General features: G+C 44.3%; 1 protein-coding gene across 1 annotated transcript in view; it reads right to left on the bottom strand.

Annotated features, from left to right (window-relative positions):
- LRRC7 (leucine rich repeat containing 7) overlaps window positions 1–24,301 on the bottom strand; it is a 115,861-nt gene that overhangs the window by 6,753 nt on the left and 84,807 nt on the right. The window contains 11 exon segments of the mRNA XM_032696379.1: window positions 627–845; window positions 3,718–3,837; window positions 7,457–7,606; window positions 9,259–10,936; window positions 12,494–12,674; window positions 12,913–13,024; window positions 18,434–18,634; window positions 20,733–20,857; window positions 21,515–21,530; window positions 21,532–21,615; window positions 23,190–23,259. Coding sequence (XP_032552270.1) covers window positions 627–845; window positions 3,718–3,837; window positions 7,457–7,606; window positions 9,259–10,936; window positions 12,494–12,674; window positions 12,913–13,024; window positions 18,434–18,634; window positions 20,733–20,857; window positions 21,515–21,530; window positions 21,532–21,615; window positions 23,190–23,259 — 2,956 coding nt within the window.

The following is a 24,301-nucleotide window of genomic DNA, read 5'->3' as shown; positions in this document are numbered from 1 at the left end:
AGCTGCTCACGTGGCTTGACCAGCACTTTACACAAGAGAAAGGTTTACTGATTGTTCTGCACCTCATTCAGCAAAGTCAGGGGCCCCAAACAGGTATTTCAGTCATTAAGGTCAAATATAATGAGGACAGGACCACTTAACAAACGAAATCCCCAGTGCTAGGGGCACTGGGGCTGCAGATGGCCTTTCACTGGGCAGATCTGAGCAGATTAGCATATTATAAAATAACCTGCCCTGTTGACACTGAACTGGGTTACTGGGGAACAGGCAGAAGCTGCAAATTAATTCGGTGTGACCCTGTGATGCCAGTTCTGCTCAGGGGCTTCAACGGCAAATGGTGTTACTTGATCAGTCCAAGAGAAAACGGGTATTGATGGCTGGTGCTGGGGAAGGGGATGGATCCAGCCTGCCTCCAGCCCAACCAGAGCTCCCTCAGTCCAACCAGAGCTCCCCCAGTCCATCCAGAGTTCCCCCAGTAAAACCAGTGCTCTCCCAAACCAACCAGAGCTCCCTGGGCTGCCCAGCTCAGTTGCCCCATTTCTGCCCAAGGCTCCCTTGTCCCATGGACACCTCGGAAAACACAGGAACATCTCTCTGTCCTGAAGCTGCAGTGTAGCCCCTCTCACCTGCTCCTGGTAGGCGTCGGTGCTCCGCTGGCCCTTGGTCTGGATGAGGCACCGCCCGGTCTGGGGGGCTCGGGAGCTCTGTGCTGCCGGGATCTGGATGGGCAGCGGTGGCTGGTACTGCTGGATGGTGACCTTGTTCATGCTCCCCTCGTAGGGCTGCTCCCGGCTCCGGTGCTGCAGGCTCTGGGATCCCATGAGGGTCTGGATGTGGCTACCTGCCTGTGGGCAATGCAACCCGTTAGGCCACAAAGGCAGGAGGCTGAAAGGAAATGATTATTAAACTCACAGTTGGGGCCAAGCAAACCTGAGCCCCAGCAGAGGTTTGCCTTTGGAGCACAGCTGGGAAAACCAGGATTAAAAGCAGCAGGGACATGCCCATGGCACCGGGGACCTGGGAAGTTTGGGGAGAATCAGCCATTTGATAAACATAAAGTATTTTTCTCCTCATGTCACGTCCACATTTCTGCTCAGGGTGTTTGTGAACTGAAAACATTTAATAAATCCAAGGAGGGTGAATAATTTATCACAGCCCACTATGAAGATACTGGAATGTTTGGTTTATCTGAGGATAATTTGGAATAAGATCTGTAACACAGACACTGACCAGGGTTATGCTCTGGGTATGGAGAGCACCAGCATTTAAAACCTATGCCTTCTCCTGCGACCAAATGTGGCTTTTACCAAATGTAACCAATCAAATTTCTGTGATAACATTTCTGTGACAACATCTGCTGGTTTGAAGCTCCAGTATTTGGTAAAGAAAAGTTAAATACTGCATTTACATCAACTTGGTCTTTTGCTAATACCAGCCAAGGAAGGATGGCTCCTGTCTTGTATTTCTGTCTTGTGGACACAACAGTAAAAGTCATTTTCCAGGAAGCCTAAATACTGCAGGCTCTTAATAGTCTTTTAATAAATCAGTGGATTATTCAATTGGGGGATTAAAATATCCAATTTTGCCATAGGAGAACTAGCCCATAAATTATGGACTTGAGGTAAAATGGGCATTTAATCTGCATTATGAAGAGCAAGAAGGATGGAAACAACCACCCACAGCCGAGCTAATGAAGTAGTGATGCCTGTGCAGCATTCCCACTCACTGACAGAAACAGCCATCACTACACACAGAGTAGGTCTGTGTGGGGGAAATTTGGGAATGTGTCTTAGTGTCTATATACAGTTAGATAGATACCAGTTAATGACTGGACTCAATGATCTTGGAGATCTTTTCTAAGCTAAATGATCCCATGATTCTACATCAGCATAAGTACACAGTCCATCCATCTGCCATACACACCCTTCCCCTTGGAAAAACAACTCTCAACTCTTTTTACCGTGATTTCCCAAGCACAGTTCTACCACACAGTGACTCAGCTCTGCAGGAGCCCAGTTAGTGGAAAACCAAAAGATATTACAACTTATATTTGCACATTTAATTGTTTGCTATGTTGAACTTCAATTCTATAGAAGAGTTTCTGAACGACTTCAAATAGTTGCTGGATTTTAATCCCCAGATGCTGGAAAACCAAGACATTGGAGGTGACTTTGCTTGGAGAGATGAGTGTTGTCACACCAGCACATTACAAATCCCTCCTGAGGAAGGTGAGTAAACAGCTCTCAGAATTCATTTTCTCTCTGCTGTTAATAGACTTTGAGGAGATTGTTATCACTCCTGCTTGTGGATTCACACCATGGCTCTTCTGGAGGGGGATAAGCTGCTTCTCATGGAAATGGAAATTATTTCTTCTGCAGAAAAGATCTCTATTATGCAGACTGCTTCCCCAATTTCATCTGTATTCTTTACTTATCATCCAGCACAAAAGTTAATTATTTTCAGCTCAGTGTCCAATATTTACGGTACAGTTGGAGTAGCTGGCAGTGGATGTAATGACAGATCTGCTAAGTGAAGCAATGTTTGTACTTATCCCATGAGAGCAGCCAGATACTGAAATATTCAGAACAAAAGAGAATCTGCAGTTGAATTTATTACAGTTCTGATGGTTCTCTGTTGATGGTGAACTGTTACAGCACTGACTGTGCACTGATGGTGCACAAATGTAAGACAGCAACAGTGTCCAACTGGGAATGGACCAACACAGGTTTTATCCCAAAATGCCAGTGAAGACGAGAAATGGCTTGTCTTACATTTCCCATCCTCATTTCTTGCATATCAGATGATAAATAACTTGGCTGTCAGAGCCAACTCCACCACACCCCATCGTGGCACCCCCTCCCCTCCTCCTCCTCTCTTCCTCCTCCTCTTGGGCCTGGGAGGTGCAATTTCCATCTCCCATCTTCCAGCAATCCTCCTGTACACAGGGACCTGTGGTTGCACCTCTCTGTGAAGCCAAGGGTTGCTGCTTCTGCCACTGCCTTGGATAAAAGCTGTGAAAGGATGTCCTTCCTCATCAGCTGAGAGTTAATCACACAGCAGTTATCAGTGTACACACCATGACTTTCACTGGTGTTATTCACCCCTAGGACTTCACTCCAGGGATGAGCTGGTTGGATCTCTATGTAGACAAAGACCACTGTAATTATCCCATGTGCAGCTCCACCTCCCAACACCGACTCCAAACACAGCTGAGTTTGTCAGGACCCTCCATTCTCCAGCTTTGCAATTAGAGCAGCCAAACCCAGCAGTTCCTGAGTGGATGAGCCAAGCTGGGGCTGGGAGGGAGCAGCCAATGTTTGCACATGACCAGCTCAGCTCCAATTACTGGAATTCAACATCCACCACAAGGTACCAGAAATTAGACCCATTTCTGGTGAGTTTATCAATGAAATGGTTGTGCCTGTTCAGAGCTGGGCTGGCATCATCCCAACACGTCATTTGTTATGATTGTCATTGAAATGAAACATTTGATGAGGCTCTGCAGGCCAAGGGACAGGAACACACCTGCCCAGCCCTCTGTGCCCACTGCACACACCAGAGATGGAACCACACAAACCACACAAAAATGGGCAAAACACGCCCTGAATTCCCAGCAATTATTGCTTTAAGCCTTGAAACCAGGAGTGTCCTCATACACTTTCTCTCCTCCTTGGAGAGGTGCTGGGAGCAGGATCCACTCCAGGATCCCTTCCTTACCTTCTTGGTGACAGTGTCGGGGGGCACATCCCGCCGCCCCAGCGGGTACGGGTTCCACTGGCTGCCCACGGACACCTCGTCCTGCCCGTTGTCCAGGATGCTGCTCTGCTGCGACGGGGTCTGTTGCACAAATGTAGGGCAGCCTTTAGTCACCAAACAACCCCTCCTCAGCTTTAGTTCAGTCACTAACCCAGTTAAATAAACTGCACCGCGCTATTGCTACAACAGAAATCCTCTTAATTCCCCCAGTGTTTCATTAACATGTGACCACATTGCTGGGGGACCCTCTGCAAGCAGGAGGGCTTGAAAGGCATAGGAGAGAAATCATGAGAATAATGAATGATGAGAGAAAAGAGAAAATTCATTTAACATGACTCAGAGAAACAAATTTGGTTGAAATCTCACATTTCAATGTGTAGTCTGCCATTACCAGTGAGTTAGAACTTTCTTGCTGCTCATTCACGCAGCAAAGGCTTTTTTTATGAAGTATTTGCCACCAATACAAATTTGATGCTTTTATTTTCTGCAGAAAACACTCCCTGATGGCAAAGGTGAAGTTGTGACTCCTTGTCCCCCTCACTCAGCTCCATCTGAGGCTCCCAGACTTCTCTAGGATGGGCCTGGCTTGTGTTAAGCCAACAGATATATGCACAATATTAACCTGTAATTAAATGGTTTCTTTTTTAATCTAAATGGCCATAACACACATTTAATGTTTCCTAAATATTATCCCATCTTTCCCTTTTCTCTCCTGTTATAAATATTTCTTCCTTGTCTTTTTTCCCCCTGGTTATTTTACTCCTGTTTTCAGGACTTTGGAGGGCATCTGTGCTTTTTTTGTCCCATCCTGATTTTCTGTTATCTGTCCCTCTATTTCTCTACCATCACTGGAAATTTTCCCAACATGGGGCTCAGACTTTCCAAAACTCCAACGCTGTGCTACCACTGATAGCACCTGAATGATGTGGTGCTTATTGAGTTCTGATCAATGATAATTTACAAAGAAACAAAAATAGCTATTTTTCCCCTCTGTCATTCAAGCAAATTCTTCTCCAGCTTAGATTAAAAAAAATCAGGATACACTTCTTCAGATGGCTGAAGAATTGCATTTGCTTTGAAACATGAAAGCTGGGAACTTGTCAATTAAAAACTATTTTTTAACAGAAATTTAAAAGTAAATAGAAGTAAATTGTGATTTAATCACACATCTCAGTGGCTAAATAAAAAAATTTCAACTCTGATTTAAAATGAAAGAAAACTTTCATTATAATTCTTTCATCCTTCAAGTCTTCCAGAAAAATCATGAAAGTTGCTATTTTCCTTCTATTAAAAACCACTAGAAAAACATTTCCACTGTTGGAAGACCTCCTTGTCGAGCTTTCTTTACACCATTAAAATGGAAAATAAAGCCATCCCTTCCAGAGCTGCCCTGAGAATCCTCTCACATCCTGAGGGATCAGCTTCTGGGCCTCTCTGGGTGCCCTCCCCATGCAGAGAGGGGGTAGAAAGGCTCATTCCAAGGGGAACCTCTGCTTTTCTCCTGACTGACTATTATTTCCAAGGGAGATGGCAACAGACACTTCTGGGAATGGATTCCACCAAACCATAAACTTTTAAACCACCTGAGAGACGGATCCCAAAAATGGAACAGTTCTGGGTTGTTTCCCCACTGACTGATCTGCAGGAGGGAGTTTGCACCCGAGAGGGAAAAGCAAAAATACAGTGGGTGTTTTCTGCTTTCTCAATAAACAGAAAAATTCTGTGGTTTCATTTTCTGCAGCAAAATGAATTGGGTCCCTTGCAATATTGCTCATTTTCTGAGCTCGGACAGACTGAAAGCAAACCCATCTATTAAATCTGGGTAAACAATGAAAAAGCAGTTCAAGCATTTTCTACAGTGAGCAGAATCAATGCAATAAACATTCTGAAAATAAGTTACTGGTAAACTTGATTTCCTGACCATCCACTGGACAACCAGACCTCACTCATTACTCTCTTGAATCCAGGCCACGGGAAAGAGGGAGGAGAAGGAGACAAAATTAAACTGCTGTGGCCTGGATTCATCAAAAATGCAAATCCTTTAGAATATATGAAGGAATAGAATTAAACCATACTAAATATACACAATATTCATTCAACAATAATTTTCCCCTGCTTCTCAAACAGTACAGTAAAAGAATAACCCCCCTAATGCAGTTCAGCATCACAGTTTATATGGGTATGGAGCAGTGAAATGCTGGTGGAATAGAAAGCAGAATAATCTACATCAGAGCACACCCCAAAACATATCACTCTGAATAGATTCATTAGTTACTCAGACATCCATCCATTAATATCCATATTCATTTACAGCCTCAAATCCTGGAAGTACCATAAAACACCATATTCCTGATGTGTGTAGCAAACCAGCACTGTTATTTGGGGTTGATGGAAAATGGATTTTTCCGAGGACTCGTGACAAGACCTGGCATGTACTCAAGGAGACAAACAGGTTCTTTGGAAGCAGAGACAACACCGGAATGTCACCCGTGGCCAACACACACCTCTGGGGGCCTCTCGGTGCCACCCACCCAACAACAGAGAAGCACAGAGAGCAGGGTGAGGGAACCCAGGGACAGCTGATGGCATGGGGGATGGAGGTGACAGTGTATGGAGAGTCAGTCCCAGCAGGAAAAGCCTGACACTGATCCATGTGTGATGTTATCCTGTCCCAGCTCTGCCCAAAACTCCAGCACGGAGTTCGTGCCGCACCAGGGAGCTGAGCAGAGCTGAGGTCTGTCCAACCCACACAACCTGCTCATGCTGCTGCCATTATATCACCCTGTTCTTCTCACCAGCCTTGGATCTAAGCTCTGAAATGGGGCCTTGGAAGCCTCCTGTGGGAATCTCTGGCCAGGGCTGGTCCTTCCTGGGTAGGTGCCAGAGGTGCTGGAGGCCAGCCTGGCAATCACCAGCACAGCTGATCCCATGGCAGTGCCTGGATCTGTGTTCTGCAGCCCTTTAATTACTCAGAGATGCTGCTAATGTGTCCCAACAGCTCCTGCTGCCAAAGCAGGGAGAGGCCGAGTGAGGCCTGTCCCTCCTACATTGCCCTGACCCTGGGAGTGTGGCCACACAGATGCACAGAAGGTCTCAGGATCTCCTCTTTGACATTGCAAATCCTGCAGCAATGTCCCTCTCTGGCTTGTCCTGTGTGCTTTTCCCCCTCAAACATTTGTTTGGGATGGTCTTGTATAACTGTACTTGTCAGCAATATATCAAGAATAGATGTAAAATAGTAAAAAATTAGGTTATTCTCTTTCTATAGGTGTTACTGAACCAAAGTTTAAAATGGGTTTAGGTGTGCTCAAACCTCATCAGCTACTACAACAGAGCCAGTTAATGCTCAAATATTAAAATCCTTGTCTCCTGGAGCCTATTTAAATGCATATTCAACATTTCTACCATCCTTTTTTTAAGCTCAAACAGTCCAAGAGCAAAGCACATTCCCCATTTCTCTTCACAGATTGAGAAAATGATGGCACCGGTCTGGAGGAGGAGAGCAGGAAGCAGGAATGACAGCCACGGGAAACCCAGAATCCAAAAAGCAAGACCACTCAGGAGGAAAACTGTACCACTGCCACCCTTGCTTTTTGGATTGGGTCTGTATAAGCATGAGTAGTAGGCAAAAGCTAAACCAGGAGGAAGCAAGGAGTTAATTTATTGGGAATGCCAGTGATGCTGGCTAGCCCATACTTACTTTCGGTAGAGGTAGCTCTTGAAGCATTTGGTTTTCAAATTTAGATTTAGTCTGCAAGTTTAAAGTCATGCTTCGGCCGGCATGCATTGCTGAAACCCCTCCAGAGTGCAGCATGCCAAGGCTAACTGTGTGGTGTTTGTAAGCAGCGGTCTGAGTAGAGGAAACAACCACGTGACAGATATGAACACACATGCTCATCGAATTAAGTATCACACATATATGGTTAAGTTCACAGAGTTTTAGTTTAAGCAAACAAACAGTCCCAAGAGATCAATAGCTCCCCGGGGCATGCACTGGGTCACACAAAGCAAGTACATTGCTCATTGTACATAAAATGGATACCAGAAACGACTTCCACGCTGACAGCAGATGAGGTGTGTTGGTATCTGGAGTTGTATCACATGGTACAAGTCTTTATTTTGCAAATATGGCCAAATTTAGGCTCGGCTGCGCAACCACAGATAGGCCAGAGATGTGTCTGGCACCAAGGAGCAAACCCTGGGGGAGAAGGCTCTGCTCCATCCCAGGAGCACCTGCTCCCTGCCCACTGCCACAGTCCTGCATAGACCCGACAGGCAGCAGCTTCTCCTGGAGCAGCTGCTCCATAGGAATGCCCAGGGCTTCTCACCAGCAAACCCTCCACTAGGCAGCTCAGCTCCTGAGAGTTTTGTAACCAGCAGTAACCAGCTCACAGGGATTGCTGCCAACTCAGCAGAATCACCAGTGTCAGCTTTCCGTGAGTTCAGGTATTCCTTGATACACATTGTAAGCTAAGCATGAAGATATTTCTTAAACAAATCAGCATCTCGGAAGTGTTTATTTCCACCAGAAATGGCTCGCTCGGGTGCACTGGTTTCCCTGGGGGGTATTTTCCAATTGGTTTTACACAGCACAAGGAAAAGAGCTGAAGGAAGGAAACACTTCAGCCTTTGAGCCTGTTTTTTTTTTTTTTTTTTTTTTTTTTTTTTTTTTTTTGTTTTTTTTTTTTTAAAAATTGTATTTGTAACTTTAGTAATTTAACCCACTAGCTCTAATGATATTTTAATAAGCATCACATCTGAGAAACTGGGAGGAGTGTAGTAACACCCAACTCAGGAGGCTCTGGCATAAAGTAGGTAAATGGACACATTTGGCAACTACCTTCTTACGCATTTCATGACAGTAATTTTTCACAACCACTTCAGATCATGAAGTAAATGCGATTCATGAAGTAGGTCATTAATATAGTAATGACTGAAATCATGCACTAAAGGACTTGTACTCTTCAGATAGAAGGCAAATCAGCACAACTTCCTACAGCTAAAGGAGTAATGATCACGTTCCTCATTCAAAAGTGGCAATGGGTGCCCAGTGCTATTTCTCAGTCAAGAGACACCTTTAAACCCTCTCTAACAGTGATACGAAAGCTAAAATACATTATTTTACTTATTCTCAGCGATGTTTTTTTTTATTCACTTTTACTGCCAAGATGCCCAGAGCTCCCAGTTGTGCCTGACGTGGTGGGCTCCAGCAGCACATCCACATCCACAAGCAGGACAGAATCTTTATGGGCTTTCATAATTTTGGGTAGTGCTGCAGGAGCCACCACCTCAGTGACCAGAGTGGAGCCTCTGGGTTTACCTGGGACTCCTCACTCCAGCTGAGCACCCCTAGGGCCCTTTGCAGGCCAGCTCCTCTGACAACAAGGCAGGAATTGCATTGCATTACTGGGAATTCTGGTGGTCACCACTGCACGTGCAAATAGTTTGACATACCGAAACACACAACTAAAGGCATTAATTGCAGAGAAATGCCAAACATACCCTGTCTAACCTTCTAGCTTCTATATGTCTAAGTAGCTGTTGTCTCCAGTCAGCGGGCATTTTAGCACAGCTCTCATTTCCCTTCCCAGGGGGAGGCCTTGGCTTTATATCACTGTTATCGGAAGGCTTGTCGCCATAGTTACCCAAGTTATAGTCTGACGGAATCTTTTCCAGCAGCGCTGCCATTGTCGGCCTCGCTGAGACGGGCCGGGTTTGGGATGTGCCGTAGCTCTCTGTACTGTAGCTTCGTGCGGACAAGGGCCTCCTTTGCGTGAGGTTTTTAACTGGGAAGCTCCCAGTCTGGGCTTTCACCTCCTGGTAGGAAGGGAGCTCGTCTTCGTAGCGCCCGTTGCGCTTGAGGAACTGTGCCTCGGGCACGGCCATGCCGCTCTGGCGCTCGGCCGCCCCGCGGAACGGGGCCCGGCCGTACCTGTCGCCCGGGGGCAGCTCCTGGGGCTCACTGACCCTGCGGAACATGGACATCTCGGTGGAGCTGACCAGGGAATCCGCCCTGCGCAGGAAGCCTGGTCGTGTGCCCTGGCTGCCAAAGGGGGGCCCCACAGGCTCCTCGCTCACCGAGGGCTGCGAGAAGGAGAACATGGGCTCCACGGGTGCATACCCGCGGTACCCCCGCGGGCTCACCAGCTCCTGGGGCAGGTTTTTGGGTGGCTGGGGGATGTATTCGGGGTTGAGCTGGAAGGGCGGCAGGAGTCTCTTGTCAGCCGTGACCTCCACAGCACCCTGGGGGTTGAAGCTTTGGTCAAACTGGTAGACTTTCTTGGTGACAGACGATTTCTGCTGCGGCTGCACCTTGACGCTGCCGTAGGTCAGCAGCTCGTCGTCCAGCATGGGCACAGACTGGCTGCGGGACATGCTCAGCATGCCATGCTCCGGGCCCAGCAGCTTGTCCACCCTCTCGTGAGGCCCTACAGTATCGTTCCCGGATGCATAGTTTTCTAGGGGGATGTTGTACACCTTGTATGTACCAATGTCTATCTCATCGATACTCTGAGACTTCTTAAACTTGTTCGTTTTTAAATCCCTCATCATTGGGGAAAGCCGCTCTGTACTCTTGCTGATGGAAATGACGTTTTTGGAAGGATCTGGGCGACAGTGGATATGGGAAAAGACGTTTGTGAGGCTTCTGTTAGCGTTTGAGTCGTGATATTCCCATGCTATTCCTGGAGGGAAAGTACTTGTCATTTCAGGAGACTCTTTGACATGATCTTTCCGCTCAGGCAAAGGGCTGGTGGTGGGGGTGCTTTCCAGTTTGGAAGGAAAAGCTGTCCTGTCTTCAAAGGGACTAGGGGTTCTGGTCCAATTTTGCCAAGGATTGGGAGGAGGCACTTCAGATTCGTGTGTGTTTCTGAGCGTCGGCTGCTCCAGCTCCAGAGGGATGCCAACTATCCTGTCCTGTCGGATCAGTGGCCTGCGCCCGTGTGCAGATGAGCTCCTCGATTTGGTGGTGAGCAGGGGGTTGGCGCTGGGGTTCTCCACCGCGCTTTCCTCGGCCACAAACCCTGTGTTGTCGTAGTGGGAACTGTCAGTCCAGCCCTCGGTGAACGTGTCACTCAGCGGGCGCCGTTCCGGTCGCGCTGGCAGGTTCCCGGCTGGAGCCGATTCCCGCTGGCTCAGCAATGGCTTGGTCTCCAGGGGCTGTGGGAACGACTGTGCCAGCCTGCAAAGACAAGAGAGAAGGGAACAAGATAAAATGCCCTCTATCCCAGCACATAAACCATCACCAGAATGACAGCAGAATCACAGTCACAGAATATGCTGAGTTGGAAGGGACCTATCAGGATCATTGAGTCCAACCCTCAGCCCTGCACAGGACCATCCCCAAAAGTCACACCAAGTGCCCCAGAGGTTCATCCAAACGCTCCTGGAGCTCTGTCAGCCTTGGTGCTGTGACCACTGCCCTGGGGAGCCTGTTCAGTACTCAACCACCCTCTGGGGGAAGAACCTTTTCCTGAGATCCAACCTAAATCTCCCCGGACACAACATGAGGCCATTCCCTGGGGTCCTGTTCCTGGTCCCCACAGAGCAGAGACCAGTGCCTGCCCCTCCTCTTCCCCTCCCAAGGAAGCTGTAACTGGAATGAAATCTCCCCTAAGTCTCCTCTTCTCTAGCCCTCAGTCGCTCCTCACACAGCTTCCCCTCAAGGACCTTCCCCATGTCCGTTGCCCTCCTTTGGACGCTCTCTATGAGCTTAAAACAATTTAGCACTCTGCCATCTATGCTCTGGCTTTGGGACTGTGCTTTGAGACATGAACCTCGTGCCACTGGCTTGGCACAAAGGTGTAAGCAGCTTTTTGCCCTGGAGCACAGATTGTGTCAGTACACACATGGAGAAACTAAGAAGTCAGTGACAGGCCCGGCTGGCTCCATGCCGTGTTCACGGAAATCCAGTTGAACATATTTACCTGCTGTAAAAATAATCTGTGAGTGCAACAGAAGGTTTTTCACACTTACATTACTTTATTTTTAAACAAAGATACCAGATGTAGTTTGTGTGTGTTCTCACCACCAAGATTTTATGCATCTCCCCTGAGCAGGCTGAGCCTCTCTAACAGGACAGAGCCTGCGGATGGAACCACATGAAGTGATTTATGGCAGGGACAGACAGGGCAGGGTGTTCCTGGTGTGGTACAAGGGTGTTCTCAGGCTGCTGATGGCTCCTTAGAGCTTTCCAAGAAAAATTTCCATGTTGTTCTTGGAATCCAGGGCAGAGGGAGGCTGGGACAGCAATAATGGGACAAAGACTTCAGCCAGCCTCCAGGAGCTTTAATGCCTGGTTATAGCCCAGAGTTGACCCACCAGCTGTAGAAGTACTGGTGTTTATAGAGTATGGATGGATGGCCAGCTCTGCACAGCCTGGGCTGTGATTAGCTACACACAAATGGGGAAAAATGTGGACTTTTTAAACCAAATGCCTTAACAGATCAATAAAGAATCACAGAATATGCTGAGTTGGAAGGGACTCATCAGGATCCTCGAGTCCAACCTCTGGCCCTGCACAGGCCCATCCCCAACAGTCACACCACATGCCTCAGAATATCATCCAATATATCATCCAGAATATCATCCTTGAGCTCTGTCAGCCTTGGTGCTGTGACCTCTGCCCTGGGGAGCCTGTTCAGTGCCCAACCACCCTCTGGGGGAAGATACAGTCACTTTGAGTGCATATGAAAAGATAAAATGCCACCAGAAGCTGTGCTAAGAAAGATGGTCACACCTGTTCCCCCACAGAGAGTTATTCACTGCTTCTTTAGCCGTTGTCTGCAAGGAGCCCATTTTAACGTGCGCATTGGAGGACCCTGAGGAAGCCTGGGAAGGGGAATAGTCTGAGTAAGTGCCTGAGGAAACGCTGTTATTCAGACAATGGATCTTATCTGCTTCAGACTCATCTGTCGACTCTGAAACAAAACACAGCAAATGCTTTCAGAGTGTGGCATTTGAGAATTAAACTCCAGAAAAACACATTTTTAAATTGGAACTATGGACATATATATATGTGTGTGTGCTTATGTGTGCACAAATATGCATGGGATTTGTTTTAAAATCACAGAGAAAGGTAGAGCATTTCCAGGAACATCTCTCCTTGTATATCACATACGTTTTCATCTCAAAGACTGTTGTAAACCAAGTCAGTACCTTTCTTGTCTTTACCCAGCAGAACGAGTTTGGGGGGGTACAATGGAGTCTCAGGCATGGAAGGACGGAGCTCCCCTATCCTCATCTCACTGGCAGGATGTCCAAAGGCATCCTGAGGAATATAAAAATGAACAATAAACACGTGGATGTCCCAAGGCATCCTGACAAACATAATAATGAAGAGTAAACACAGGAGACAGATTCCACTTCAAACTGCAAGGCACAAACATTTCCCAGCCTTCTCCTCACAACACACCAACCCCACCATATGGGCAGTGTCTAATCATGCTGATTTGTCAGCTGAAAGTTCTAATTAGTCCTCCAGAAATACTCCTAAAAATTATGGTGATGTGCTCATTCTGGAAATGTAGACAAAACAGATGGAACTTGTGAGATACATCAAGGCCATGTAAACATTTTGGATGAAGTCAAGGTCACAAAAACAAGCTGCCAGCAGAAAAAAAAAAACACAAATTGGGAGTAAACAATTGTTATTTCAGGAGGAAACGTTCCTCATTCAGTTATTCATGGCCCAAGTCCCTCCATAGATTCAGCTGACCCTGTAGCTATATTTAATTAAAATGGCTTTGTCTATAAAGGGTTTGTGGCTAAACTAAAATTATTCAGATTTAATAAACTTCTCACTGAGAGTTCAGCACATCTTGACCTTCAAAGGGATACATACAGAATATAAAATGGAAAAATGTTGAAGGGAAGTAGGATGTAGTCTTAAAAAGAGGTATTTTAAATTAGGACATTTAGGCTCACAGGACAGTTAGAAGGCAATGAAGTCACAAGGAGGAATTTTGGGGAGAAAGTTCAGAGCTGAGGGTGGGTGTCCTGGAGACAGGGAGGGGTGACATGTACTGCAGGGATGACACTGGTACCCTGCCCTCAGGAAGGGACTGGAGGAAAGGGAGCCTGAAGGATGGGCAATCTGGGAAACCCACTTTATGCGTGGTGCCCAGCTCAGGAAAATGTCATGGAAAGAGAACTGGTGGAGATGGAAAGCTCAGCCAATGCAACCAGGGTCCTTGTGAGAGGAGGAGCTATCATTCTGTAAAGAGGATGGAGGCTGGAGAAAGAGAGTATGTACTAAAACAGAGGAAGTTTTGAAGGAATATTAGGGTAAAATCCATAATTAATAGTAAGAATGAGGACAGAAACAGGAGAAATATATTTAGGAGGGAACTTATAGTAATGGGACATCATGAGGGTCTCTGTACCCTGACATGTTGCTGGTAAAGGTTCTCCAGTGAGTTTGGAGAGTGAAGTTAATAAGGAGAGATGTAATAATTAAACAATTTAAACTGGAGTACCCAAACCAAACACACTCACTGAGTTCATACATTTGTGTGGAAGGAGGTGTGGAAGAAGATAAGGATTTGAGCCATTGTTAAAATGTAAAATGCTCCAATATTTTTAAATTTTTTTTTTTGCTTTTACTCATCAGGAGCAAACTTTCAGAGGTTTCCTCTCCATTAACTAATTTTTGTAGTAACAGTGGAAATACAGATTTGTAGAAACCTCTGCCATGCAATTTATCCTTGAAGAATATAATTATATTTACACAACAGCTATTTTAATCCTTCTGTACTAGGTGTTCTGCTGGAGGCAGAACCTTTCCAAACCAGCAAAAAACGGGCATTCCCAACTTAATTAAACTCCTCAGGACTAACATTTAGGGAAATAGTTACACAGTGTGATACAGCCAAGACCTTCCTTCTCCATGCAGAGACCCCAGGATGCCTGTGGTGCTCTGTAGGTGACAGTGATATCCACACAACTCAACAGCAGTGCAACAGCCTTTCTCCAGTGGAGCACAACCAGTTACCAGTGCAGTGTGACAAACTTGTGCAAAACCAGTGGGTTTTTTTGAGAAATAAGAGTGCTCAGCACCGCAGAGTGTGAAATTCTCCCCTTGTGACACCCATGGTGCCTGTCACGGGTCTGGTTGTACCTCTGAACTCTTGGTGCCCTCGGCTTTCTCCTCCCTGTCTGAGGCTTCCAGAGGTGATTCTTGAGTGTTCTCTGTCTCAGACAGGGGATTCTTTGGGAATTCTTTATTTTCTTTATCTTGAACCTGGAATCCCAACATCATGCCATGAAACTTCCAAAAGTTGTAAGTTATAACCCCCCTTGCTGTAAGAACCACCAGTTCCATTTTTGACACCATGATGAACACAGGGTTTTATTTCAGATGCATGATTTTAAGAAGTTCTCTATCTTACACTATTTTCTTTTTAGTCCCTAATGCAGTTATTCCAACAAAAATCAATGCACTTTCGAAAGAACCAGTCTGGCATTTGTGAATATGCCATGAATGTGAAAGATGTTGTAAAAACTTCAAATCATATTCCATTTAATTCCACACTCTTTAAGAGGACCTTGTTCTACAAGCTCAAGAACAAAAGGTCACTAATAGGAAAAAAGTATTGTGAATAGGAGCAATTGCAAAAAGAAAGGGAAGAGATAAATCAAACTGTGTTTTCCTCAGGACTAACTGGAGAAGGATACAGAGAGAAGACAGAAAACTGTAGTAAGCTGTTTCCCAAAAAAACACATGGGAAAGACCATTAAAACAACTGAGAAAGAGAAATATCAAGAATTCAGGCTGAGAGCACATGAACATTAAATTATAATCTGGAGAGATCTTCCATAGAATCCCAGAATGGTTTGGGTTGAAAGGGACCTTAAAGCCCATCCAGTTACCCCCCCGCCATGGGCAGGGACATCTTCCACTAACCCAGGTTGCTCCAAGCCCTGTCCAACCTGGCCTTGAACACTTCCAGGGATGGGGCAGCCACAGCTTCTCTGGGACACCTGAGAAGTTGGATATTCTTAGAATATTCTTGATATGAACTGTAAAGGCCCAAATTGCTCATTTGTGGGATTCCTCACTGTTTCTCATGGAAAGGTGACACAAAATTATCCCAGCCTCCTACTTGCCCAAAACTGACATGTTTCAAAATGACCTAGAAAAATGAAGAGGTTTGTTATAATTGCTGACTAATCAAGACATTGTTTGCTTATTGTAAGTGAAGGCGGAGGACGGTGCAGGGGATTTGAAATGCAGCTTCTTACTCATTTCAGATGCTCCCTTTAATTATTTAGAAACAGTTTGTGAAGAGACATGTGTAAATTAATTGCAAGAAAACCCAAAAGAGATCAGAACAGAAACCACCTTATCTGGTCTCTGAGGATGAGAAGTGAGCATTGCACCTGAAATTAAATTACCTTGGTATTAGAAACTGCCTTCAGTCTTTAGCTCTATGAGAACACACCTGCAATTTCAAACTGTCTTTTAACTTGAGGCTCGAGATCGTGTCTCCTAATTATCTGAAAAGCAAACGGAGCTTAATTATGTTTTATTTAATGTGTTACAACTGAAATCAGGCCAATATTGTTCGCAAAATTATTCACACTTTTCCTACAGTTTCCCCCATGTCTTTATCTTCCTGCAGGAAGCCAAAGAGAGAAAAATGTATTTACAACTCCCCGCTTGGAGCCAAAACGCCTTCCTGGTGTCAAGTGTTGGGAGGAGGGACAAGAACACTCCTTTTCTTTTCCTTACCTGATGAAACAGTTGTGTTACTAGTCTTGACTATGTACCAGGGAAATTAAAATGTGAAAAAGTCCCCCCTCCTCACTATTGTAATAACAGAAGATGAAAAACCCTCTCCAGTGATCCATGGGAACAGTGGTGCACTCGCAGCAGCTGCTTGTGGGAGACAATTAAGGAGGAAATTGCACTCCCATTATTTAATTGCACTTCAGGAATTACCATGGGGTCTGTCTGCAGCAATTCAGCTGGTTTTGCAGAATGCTTTTTGTGAGACTTCTGCCACTGACAGCTCCTGTACCTCCACACAAAACCAGAGTAACTCATATTTTATGCTGTCACTGCCACTTACTCCTTCCTTACACCTCCCTAACGTGGGATCCCTGGGCTCTGCCTGCTCACAGGACCCTGTGGGACTCAGCTCACTGGGATTTTCATTAAAAAAACTTCACATTTAATTGAACAAATGTTAACAAACCAGGACTGACTTCTGGAGGCTGCATCACCAACCACAGCCATGGGACCAAACACCTAAAGCCTCTGTCAGGCCCTATGGATCAAATTCCTGATGGATAATGCTTAGGGATAATTCAAACCCACTGAAAGTTGTCAGGAATATTCAAGTTCAAAACCTAGATAATAAAAAATATATTCTATGTATTCAGCAACAAAAGCAAAACATGTAAAGACTCCTGGCCCAAGTTGTTTAAAGCCCAGATTTACACAGTAAGAACTTAATAAACAAAAAAGAATAATGGTGGAATTTATGATTTCAGATTTAGATGAAAACATGAATGATTTAACTTAAATACCTTAGTTTAAACGAAATATTTAACTGAAATATTTTAATGCTAATTGAAACTGTGCCTAGGTTTGAAAGAAGTCTTCTGAAGCATCTCAAAGGGAAAACTTTTGTTGGTTATTTTGGTAAGAAATGAAAATGTTTACCTGCAAATAAAACACACAGCACTGACAGAGCAGCTACAGCTGAGTATGTAAGAATAGCCCATTTGTGTTAAAGACATGGAAAATTTAGGAAGAACAATTCCTGCACACACAAGAAGCCAGAGACAAGGATATTTCAAGGACAATGAGTTTCTCATAATGTTTAGACAACAAAGGAGTAAAAAAGAATGTGAGAATCTTTTTCCTCAGTTCTTTTCAACATTCAGGCTTTATAAAGATTTTCAGGAATGCTGATGTTCCTGTAGACCTATCCAAGGTTATAAACCATCAGGGGAAGAGAATTCCCTTATTTCTGAATGGTGCCTGCACACAGTCAGCGTGTACACGGGCAGATGAGATCAAGCTCCTGCTATTTGGAACAGCAGGATTTAGGAATTTTGCTTCCTTAATGACTATATTTGTCTTGGAATAGAACTTTGCCCCTGTTTCTGCTGATCCACTGCAGGCAAACACTTTAAGAGCTGGATTCTGCAACTCACTGGAAGTCAGTATTCAGGGATACCTGATCCAAAGCTCCCTGAAGTGAGAGAAGTTCTTCTGCTGCCTTCATGAACTTTGGACAAGGTTAATTGGGTTTCTCCTAATAATAGAAACTGAGGGAGCAGGACCTCATGGCACAGTAGGGTCAGACACAACCAACTGGTTGGTCATTAAGGCATCGGAGGCGGGAATGCACGTACTGAAGGCTGAGGTGGAAACAAGCTTGGTCCTTCCTCCTGCTCCTGTGCAAGTCTCATATCATTAAAATTGTCTAAATCAACAGCAAAATTCAGATCTAGGTAGATTTCAACCCAAAAATTCAGCAGTATTGGGAAAACCAGCAACTCAATATACAACTGAATGAACTTTACAGGTGAGAGTAGAAACTTTCAGGTGTGAGGTCACAGCAGATGCGGAATTATCATTTGGAGAAGGTTTTCTCCAATTATCATTTGGAGAAGGTTTGTGTTCTAACCTGGGACTCTGGAGAGGAACAAGGAGCCTTTACATTACCTCCACTGAAATCTCCTTGGGTGTCATGGGCCATTTGTGCTCATACTTGTCTTTCACCCCTTGGTCACTGTTGGCAGCGGGTGCAGAGTTCTCAGGCCGCACTCCATGGCTGGGTTTGCCCACCAGGTTTTGGACTGATTTGACCATATTCTTTAAATCCTCCGGGTAGGGAGTGGGGTAACGTTTTAGATTTATTTCAACCTGAACATTCACAAAAAGAATTAAAGCACAAATACAAAATGCAAACAGCATGCAAACTAACCCATTGTTACAGTACTGGGGCTCAGGGCACATCTCTTACGTTTGGGATAATTTGAGGTGTTACACAGAGATATTTGCATGGAGTTTGGGATTGAAATGTGCTCAGTTACTCTATGTCAACCTATAACAGAATTCCAGTGACATAAAATAATGGATAGGAATGGCTCCCTACAATCTTTTACCCTGGGAGACTCTTGTATGTTAATCATGCACTTTGCTTGAGAGTGCTGACATATTCCATCCCACTTCCCCAAACAATGATGGTGTAAATGCAGAATTAATTTAGCTACTTTCTATGTACTCAATTAATCTGAATTATGGATGGCAGCTGAGAGCAGTATCTGATCCCCTGGGAGCCATTTGCTCTTGGAGATGGATAATGTTCCTACTGGCACTCGAGTGCATCTTACTCTTCTCTCACACAGGAGAACAGACTCAAACCACCACAGACAGGATCCCCACAAGGCCTGAATGGTGCTTTAACTGACTGATATACCCATAGATTTTCTAGAAAACCCCACATTTTAAATTTCTAAGTTTTCCAGAGGGATCTCTGTGTGTCAGGAAAACTGTGAAACACATTTACAATGTGGTAAAGTATTTGGAATCATTTACCACAAAGCAGCTTTTACCTCATTGTGGAAGTGAGGTAAGAAAAGGAGCATGTTTTAACAGCTCACTGTTACGGTGGGAAAAATGTAATTTTGGATTCAAATGAAAATGATCTGTCAATAGGAATATTTCAGAGGCAGAAGAATGATTGGCTTGGAAAATAAAACTATATGAAATACTGGCATAGAGTTCTGAACCACAAGGGAATAAACATTACAGGGAGTAGGTTCTAACATGACTTGAACAGAAAATGTCCAAATGTATGACTGGGATGTCATATGTTAATAAAGATTCCAACAGAAAAGATAATTGAGGATGGAAAGTAGCAATAAAGCCCTGGGTGATTTATATTTGAAAGAAATCGTATTTAGAGCTGGCCTAATTAGGCAGTTGGTTTCTCCTAGAACTCAGACCATGGTTCAAGGGGAAGGTCTGAGACAGACATGGCCAAAAGCCAAGTCCCAGCAAATCCTCAGTAAAAACTAGTCAGGGAAAATTAACTGGAAGAGTTGGATGAGAGAGACAAAACCTAGACACGGATTTCAGCAGAGTTTGCCATGACTGTGAGTTTTAATATTAAACAACAGAACTCCTGGCTGCTGTGGAGGGTGAGAGCACTGGAATGCAGATATTTTCCTCACTGATCCAGAGCTTTCATCAGAGAGAAAATCTGTATTCCCTGTCAGTACTATTCCTGTGGGTTCAATGATACATCAAAAGCAGCATGACCCCAAAGAGAGAATTCTCAAAGTTCAAAATTCTCAATGGAAAAAGTTATTGAACAATTCCAATTACCAAATCTATCTTAACATATGTTTGGCTGAGAGTTCAGTCTTAACTCTGAAAGATAAAAAGTGAAATCTGTGTATAATCTATGCTGCTATAAATGCTGCAGTGTTGGTGGTTACTGCCTGTTGAGAATTTAAATTAACCTGCAAACTTCTCCCTTAAAGATCTGGTGGAACTGCTAAAAATGTACATGTTGAAACCTCCCCATGAACTATTGCAACCCATGGCTGGAGGGACTCACTTGAAGTTCTAGAAGGTTTTCCAGCACGAGCTTTTAGCTCCTGTGTGGGCATCTATACAAATCCCATCTCATCCCACCCACTGCCATGGGCAGGGACACCCTCCTATAGCCCAGGTTGCTCCAAGCCCTGTCCAACCTGGCCTTGGATATATTGTAGTGTCAAACTCTTCCTCATGCTCTGCTGCCTCCTCACCTTCTAAAGAACTAGGACAATCATTCAAAGTCTCCCAACACTCTGTGTTAATTCTGCTTTTGTGACAATCACCTGTCACAGCAAGAACCTGAATAGGAATAGATTTCTGGATATTTAGAACACAAAAATAATTAAATTCAAGACCTGTATACTGGACCCTGTCCATAATATGTTAACACCAGAATAAACCAAACAGAACATACTTTAACTTTCCCTGGGTTTTCCTCCTCTTCCTTTTTGTCTTCAAACTCAAATGCCACAGTCATGCGCTGCTGCCTCTGCTCCTCCCACAGAGTGGGGTTAAAACTGTCACTGTCCGACTGGAAATCTGCAGAGAAAGGGTAAAGAGACAGGAACCAGCAGTTGGTGCACCCCAAGGATGGAAAGGGTCTAAAAAGGCTTTTCTTCGTTGATCACACAGTCTTGGGTTATTGTTTGAAAACTTGAGGGGGGTAATGACAGTGGGAACCGAGAAACCACGACAGAGTTGTTATAAAAACTGTGGTGAGAAGTGATGGGAAGCAACAGGGTTTTGGGGCACACCTGGAACACAGGGGAAGTATGAAAAACTTAATTTAATGTTGCTTATAAGGAGCCACACCGGAATGTAGCCAGTCTGGGACCCCTGAACTCCCCTCACCTGTGGGTGGACACCCCCAGCTGCCAGAGGGGGCCGTCTCTGGCCAACAAAGCCCACAATTCCTTCCCGTGTACACTCAGATGCAGACCAAACGGCTTTTTACCAAGCCACTTGGAAATGAAAGTGCTCTAGAAAAATATATGTGGATGGCCTGAGAATGACAGATTCCTCTGTGTGTGCCCAAATATGGATTTCTGTGTGTCCCATGGGCTTGGCGTGAGGAGACACACACAGAGCCACGTCGGAACCCTCTCTCTTGGATCTCCTCCGCTCTCTGGATCTCCTCCTCCTCTCTGGATTTCCTCCAGCTTCTAAACAACCCATTCCTGCCTCGCTGGTGTTTACCTTCATCACTGCGGGGGCTGCTGGGGGAACATGTAGTTGGTCAGCACGTCGTGCTTGGTTTCAGGATGTGCCTCCGTCTGCAGTGGGATGAGAGCCTTGGACTGGAGGAGGAAAACCAGAGCAGTTACCTCAGAGTGTGAGCTGAGATGGGATTCGATTTCTGATAAACAGGGAATACAAGAATATCTACAATTCTGTGTGAAAAGAAACTCCCTGTGGACTAAAACAAGTGCTAAGCTGGTGGAATACCCTCCCCTCCATTCCTCCCTTCTGCAATTCCTGCAATTCCACTAGGATGGGCAAACATCAGAAATAATGTGAGTGCTCTGAGCTGAAGAAGAAAAAAGTCAGAGCACGACCTGTCACTGCATGGTTAATCCACAGCAGAACTCAATGTCTCCAGTTACAGGAGTCAGAGAAAAAGTCCCAGTTGGGAAAAATATGAAAAGAAAATCAAGAATTTCCAAGAAGATTAAAATGGAATGTTAAATAGCTATTAATCAGAGTATGTTAATTTTAAATTTAAAATATTATTTAAATCTCCTCAGATGATTTGTATATATTTTTTTTAACATTTTATGTAACAACACCCCCACTAGGCTGTGATCTAGTTTAAGCTAGGCTAATGAGGAGTTAATTAATGATGGAGGAGTAAATTCAGCGTAGTTGCCTGTTCTGAGAGTAAACCTGCTGCAGATACTGGAGAACTTACATGGAGCCACTCTGATGTTCAGATGTTGTGCTTCACTTTAATTGATGAGATTTATTATTGAGTTATTCTAATGTAACACCAGAGTGACTGTCATAGTCAACGAATGGAAACTAATCCATCCTACACCAAAGAAAGCCAATGCTGGAAAACCTTCTCATATTTAAAAGAAGTGGCTGTTCTGTGCCTGGGCTGCGCAGCCATGGAACGCTAATTTTTTAAATGGAAATTAGAGAGAAAAAAACAAGAATCCCATTAATACATAAAATTTATCATCAGTTTCTATTACCCCTCCCTTCAGCTTTCCCCATTTTGGCTCAGTTATAAAGCAATGGACATTTAAGACTTATTTTAGTGCTCAGCTGCTGGTTGACTGTTGCATTTCTCAGAGTTCATGTTACATAATTTGTTTAAAATAGACCCCAAAGAATATCTAGTTAAAACCAAAGGCCTCAGACAAAGAAAGGCACACTCAGATTTAAGAGGAACATAAATGAGTTTTCTCCAAAACCAAGACTCAGAGTTCTTGTGCATCTTTGACATGTTTAGACTGCCCTGAGTACAATGAAATTTAAAATATGCAGGAAGAGAAGAATAGACAGAAAAAGGGAAAGGAAGACAAAAATAGAGGTGATAGATGGAGCAAATGATGGGACAAACCACTAACAAGGTTGGTAGCAAAGCCTTATATACTGAATTTATTTTTAATATCTATTCTCTTGCTATTTTTCCCCTTTATTTACTACTTTTGTAAGGACAGAGAAGCTAATCCAGGTGAAATAAATCCTGCAAAGGTGCTTTTTCTCAAGGTACTAAAGGACAGCCAGCAGGATCTAGACCTTGATATGAAAGTATAAGCTGGGCTGGAGAAATTTGATACAACCATGGATTAAAATGACAGGTTTCATTTACAGCCCTTCCAATGACTCCTTAAATAAGGAAAATATAAATACTGAAAGGCATTACCTGGTTGTCAGAAAGCCACAAAGCTGCAAGTTCTTTGAGTTTAGTAAAAGTGAAGGGTAAATTCTTCAGTCTGTAAATGATAAAATTGGAACAACATGAATCCTTCATTTCCACAATAGTTTGTTTAAAGATTTGTCGGCAAGATGTTTGTCTTGATCATACTGAAATGGCTGTAATTTCATAGCTTTTTTTCTTGTTTTTTACTAAAATACAATATTTTATTAAGGGCATTCCATGCTAAGAGAGATATTTGGAATCTAAAATGCTGGCACCACACCCTAAGGTACTGAGGAGTTACTGATATTTTGCCTTGGCAAAATGTAGCCAAAATCACACTTAGAACAGAGAAAATAGAAAAATCTTTGTCCCAGGAAGACTTATAGGAAAGATCTCAGTGTAGCTCCCAGAACTCCTTTTATTGGACATTGGAATTTTGTAACTGAATCACTCTGAGATCAAGGAAAATAATTTTTGTTGAAACGTCAGACAAAGGATTAAAATAATATAACTATTCATAGTGACCTAAATGACAAAATTAAACGAAGCAGCAAAAAATTAGCATTTTAATTAGACATTTAAACATATTTCCTAAAAGTGATCTGCATATGGGAATGGGAAATGATGACACAATGTTTGCAGAGAATTCATTCATGTTTTTCCCACTAACTCATCCTGAACATGAATTTTTACTCCTCAGTCATCATGTAGTCCCAGACTGGTTTTAGTTGGGAGGGACCTTAAAAATGAGCTAGTTCCACCCCCTGCCATGGGCAGAGGACACACTCCATATCCCAGGTTGCTCCAAGCCCTGTCCAACCTGGCCTTGGACACTTCCAGGGATGGGGCAGCCGCAGCTCCTCTGGGCAACCTGTGCCAGGGCCTTACCATGCTCACAGGGAAGGATTCCTTCCCAATATCCCACCTAAACCTGCTCTGTACCAACACATGGCCTGTCCCAGCCATGGATGATGTTCTCTCAGCTTTTGTCCAGAGTTAAGGAGCTGGAGGACAGTGGGAAGGGATGTATCGACCAAAGGAACTTCAACAAAGACTAAACCTAAATGTGATTTGGCAAAAAGAAAAGAGGAGAAGCCCTTTTCTGAGAGTCAGAC

Source organism: Chiroxiphia lanceolata, chromosome 9 (genome assembly GCF_009829145.1).
Source record: "Chiroxiphia lanceolata isolate bChiLan1 chromosome 9, bChiLan1.pri, whole genome shotgun sequence".
Classification (NCBI taxonomy): domain Eukaryota; kingdom Metazoa; phylum Chordata; class Aves; order Passeriformes; family Pipridae; genus Chiroxiphia; species Chiroxiphia lanceolata.
The sequence above is the reverse complement of the archived record's forward strand: the minus strand, read 5'-3'. Positions and strand labels throughout refer to the sequence as shown.